The sequence below is a fragment of the Oratosquilla oratoria genome, chromosome 39 (genome assembly GCF_046742065.1).
Source record: "Oratosquilla oratoria isolate Oo_2021 chromosome 39, ASM4674206v1, whole genome shotgun sequence".
NCBI classification, from domain to species: Eukaryota; Metazoa; Arthropoda; class Malacostraca; order Stomatopoda; family Squillidae; genus Oratosquilla; species Oratosquilla oratoria.
In genome coordinates this window covers 30,339,121-30,342,659 of record NC_134815.1, presented here as the reverse complement: position 1 = coordinate 30,342,659, position 3,539 = coordinate 30,339,121, and the positions used below count along the sequence as shown (strand labels likewise).

General features: G+C 46.7%; 1 protein-coding gene across 1 annotated transcript in view; it reads left to right on the top strand.

Moving 5' to 3' along the window:
• Positions 1-2,699, top strand: part of LOC143020127 (uncharacterized) — a 3,734-nt gene extending 1,035 nt beyond the window's left edge. Inside the window, exon 2 of the mRNA XM_076176283.1 lies at positions 1-2,699. This exon is cut by the window's left edge and continues 80 nt beyond it. Within this exon, the coding sequence (XP_076032398.1) occupies positions 1-2,144 (2,144 nt within the window). The 3' untranslated portion in view covers positions 2,145-2,699.
• Positions 2,700-3,539: the final 840 nt, after the last annotated feature.

Below are 3,539 nucleotides of genomic sequence, written 5' to 3'. Positions count from 1 at the left end.
TTCCTAAAGCTCCTCAGAGTCTCCATCCGATCCCCCCTCACGCCATCGCACAGATCGAGAAGGCTAAACGAGAACATGAAGAGATGGCTAGGGAAGGTGCCTTAGAGGGTGTTGAATTCTCTGATTACCAGGACGAGCCCTACGTTCCTTATAATGAAAGAGAGGAGACTTTCAAGCCCCATGAATCTCAGAACCCTCCTATTCACAGGGTGGCAGCACCTTATTTCAATGAGCATTTGATCCCGCACAAAGTACAGCCGGCACCCGTTCTCACAGGGTCGTCTGCTCCCGTGCGGGAGGAAACATATGCACCTTTCCAAAAGCACCCAAATCCCGCTGCGGTGGTCTCTCCACTCTACGGGGATAAAGACTTGACTTCATCTGAAGAAAAGAAAGGCTACTTCACCCATCATGAACCTCAACCCCAACCAATCATAGGCGCGTCCCCTCCAGAAGAGGAGAGAGAGGAATCCCTGTACACATTCCGACCGGGACCTAACGTTGTCGTATCCGCCCACGAGAAGGATGAACCTTTCTCTCCGCTCGAGGAACTGCATGAGCAAATTGCGTCTCAGGAATTTCAATTCGAACCTATCTTGTTTGAATCCTCCTCCAAGGAGCACCCACCTTTGTTTGGAGGACGACAAGAGGAACAGATTGGTCTTTATGAGTCGGAGCGTAATCCCCCCATAGGTGGACCTAGTCTAAACAAAGAAGAGTTATACGTGCCATCCAAAGAAGAACAAGAAGAATCTGTCATTCATGAGTCTCAACCTGAGATCGGTATGGTTGCATCTGCTCCCAAAGGAAATCAATATTTTATTCCCACTGTTGATGAAGAAAGAGAGTACTCTCTTCATGAGTCCAACCCTGAGTCCGCTACGGTAGCACCTGCTTCCAAAGTGGAGGAGATTTATGTCTCCGTTTCGAAAGAAGAAGAAAAAGAAGAAGAGGAAAGAACTATTCTTCAAGAACCTGAACCTGAACCTGCAGCCAATCCCAGAGAAGGGGAGTCTTACGTTGCCTCCGGAGAACAGGATTACGGACTTACCCTCCACGAGTCTCAGCCTGAACCTGTCGCAGTGGAATCTCTCCCTAAAGAAGAAGAATTTTATGTTCCTTTTTCGGAAAAGGAAGAGGCACTTATGATTCATGAGTCTCAGCCCGAGCCTGTCGCAGTGGGGCCTCTTTCCAGAGAAGAAGAATTTTATGTTCCTTTTTCGGAAAATGAAGAGGAACTTGTGATTCATGAGTCTCAGCCCGAGCCTGTCGCAGTGGGACCTCTTTCCAAAGAAGAAGAATTTCATGTTCCTTTTTCGAAAAATGAAGAGGAACTCGTGATTCACGAGCCACAACCCGAGCCTGTCGCAGTGGGACCTCTTTCCAAAGAAGAAGAATTTTATGTTCCGTTTTCGGAAAATGAAGAGGAACTCGTGATTCACGAGTCTCAACCCGAACCTGTTGCAGTCGAATATGCTCCTCCGGAGGACGCGCCTTACGTTTCACCCGAAGAAAAACAGGACGGTTTTGTTCCTGGTGAGTCCATTCTCAAACCCATAGTTTTGGTGCCCTCTTTGGAAACTGATGACACGAATGTTCCAGCCTTTGAGGTTGCTGAAACACATGATGCAAGGGAATCTATCCAGGAGCAAATAGTAGGAGAAGAAATTAAGGACTCCACACCCACTGAAGACCTTCAAGAAAAACCAGTCCCTGAGATGATAAGCGATGTGGGAAACACTGGTTCTGAGTCTCAATCTGACTCCATTCTTCTTGCACCCGAGACCAAGAATCACCAGACCGACGCTGTCTTAGGAGATGTTTCCGAGGACTACACGCCCCAGGAATCTAACCAGGTGCCTCTGATTGACGAAGAAATGGACCAAGATGTACCGCTTGTAGAGAATGAGGACGTACAGAGTGACCAGGAGTCTCAGCCTCAGCAACCAGTTGTCAAAGCAGAAGAAGAGTCTGCCTCCGAACTCTTCAATTCTTTCGATGATGTGCCCGAAGTGCTTCCAGCTGAGCCTTCAGAAGAAGCTGAAGTCTTCAACTCCAATCCTGTTCCAGATGTTGCGGCATCTGCTCTTGCTGCCGTTTTAAGCGCCAGCCACCCTCTCCAGGAAGAAACTCCAGAGAAATAAAGGATGAGAACGAAAACTCTCCTAACGTCCGAACTCATTACACCAGTACCAGTTCGGTTGAAGGAAGGCCATAAGCTTTCACAAACAGTATTCTCGTGTTAGAGGCAATGGAAAAAAGAACTTTAAGAGGTGTAATTAGTCAGCAATGAGAGTTACTGACACATCCTTCTTTGAGCAGACACAGACAACCGAGGAAAATTCGCCCAACATCCTCTACTATTTGGACACCATATCCCTAATATCATACTTCGGCTAAAATCAAAGACACGCAGTTGATTATATTTTTTAGATCCCTCATTTTGGTTGTCCACATTTTCTATATGCCATAGGAGGATAAATGTTGCTATGAATAACTTTCAAGTTTTATTTTGAAATGACAAAACTTGTCTTTTTCTTAATTGTTCAGGGAAAAATACTTAATGTTTGCTTGCTAGAATATTTGTGTACCAAATTTCTCAGCGCTGGCCGCTGGTCATTCAGAATAATATTTATCTTGTATGTCTGTCTTGTAAGTTTGCCTTGTACGTTTGGCCATGTATATAAACTAGTTTTGGAATAAACGGAAACTACTGAAAAATATGCTTGTTTGTGTATATACGCATAGTATGCATGTTCAGTGTATTGGATACATACCCCCACACACGCGCACACACGCGCACACACACACACACACACACACACACACACACACACACACACACACACACACACACACACACACACACACACACACACACACACACACACACACACACATACACACGTGTATGCTTATAGTAGTCCGTCGCTGACGACGATGACGTTGCACCATGCCTAGAAGTGATATTACGCCAGATGAACTCGCTGGTGGTTGTGGAGTCCGATTCTCGATTTGCATATACGGCCGCAGGTATCACAGGGAAAGTTACCCTCAGCCTGATGTGCCGCATGTCTTTGCCGTCTTCGATGTTCTGCCCGATCGTTGTAGGTGGAAGTGAGAGTATCTAAGCCGTTTTGGCATGTAGAACGCCATTCCCTCCGATCGGCAGCAACATTTTCAATGGTGGTGGGTTCGATGCCACATTTTTTCAGCGTTGTTTTCAGATAGTCCTTGTGTCGTTTACGTGGGCCCCCAGGGTGGCGTCTGCCCTCAGCAAGTTCTCCATAGAGAACTTTACGTGGGAGTCTCTCTTCTGGCATGCGGATGGTATGCCCCAGCCACCGTAGTTGACGTTGGGTTAAGACTGTTTCCAGTGGGTCCATTTGTGTGCGTCGATGGATTTCACTGTGAGGTACCTTGTGTCACCATTTTAGACCCAGTATGCGCTGTAAGCAGTTGGTGTAAAAGACCTCCAGCTTTTTCAAATGGCGTCTATAAGGCACCCATGACTCACTGCCATGCAGAAGGATGGAGAG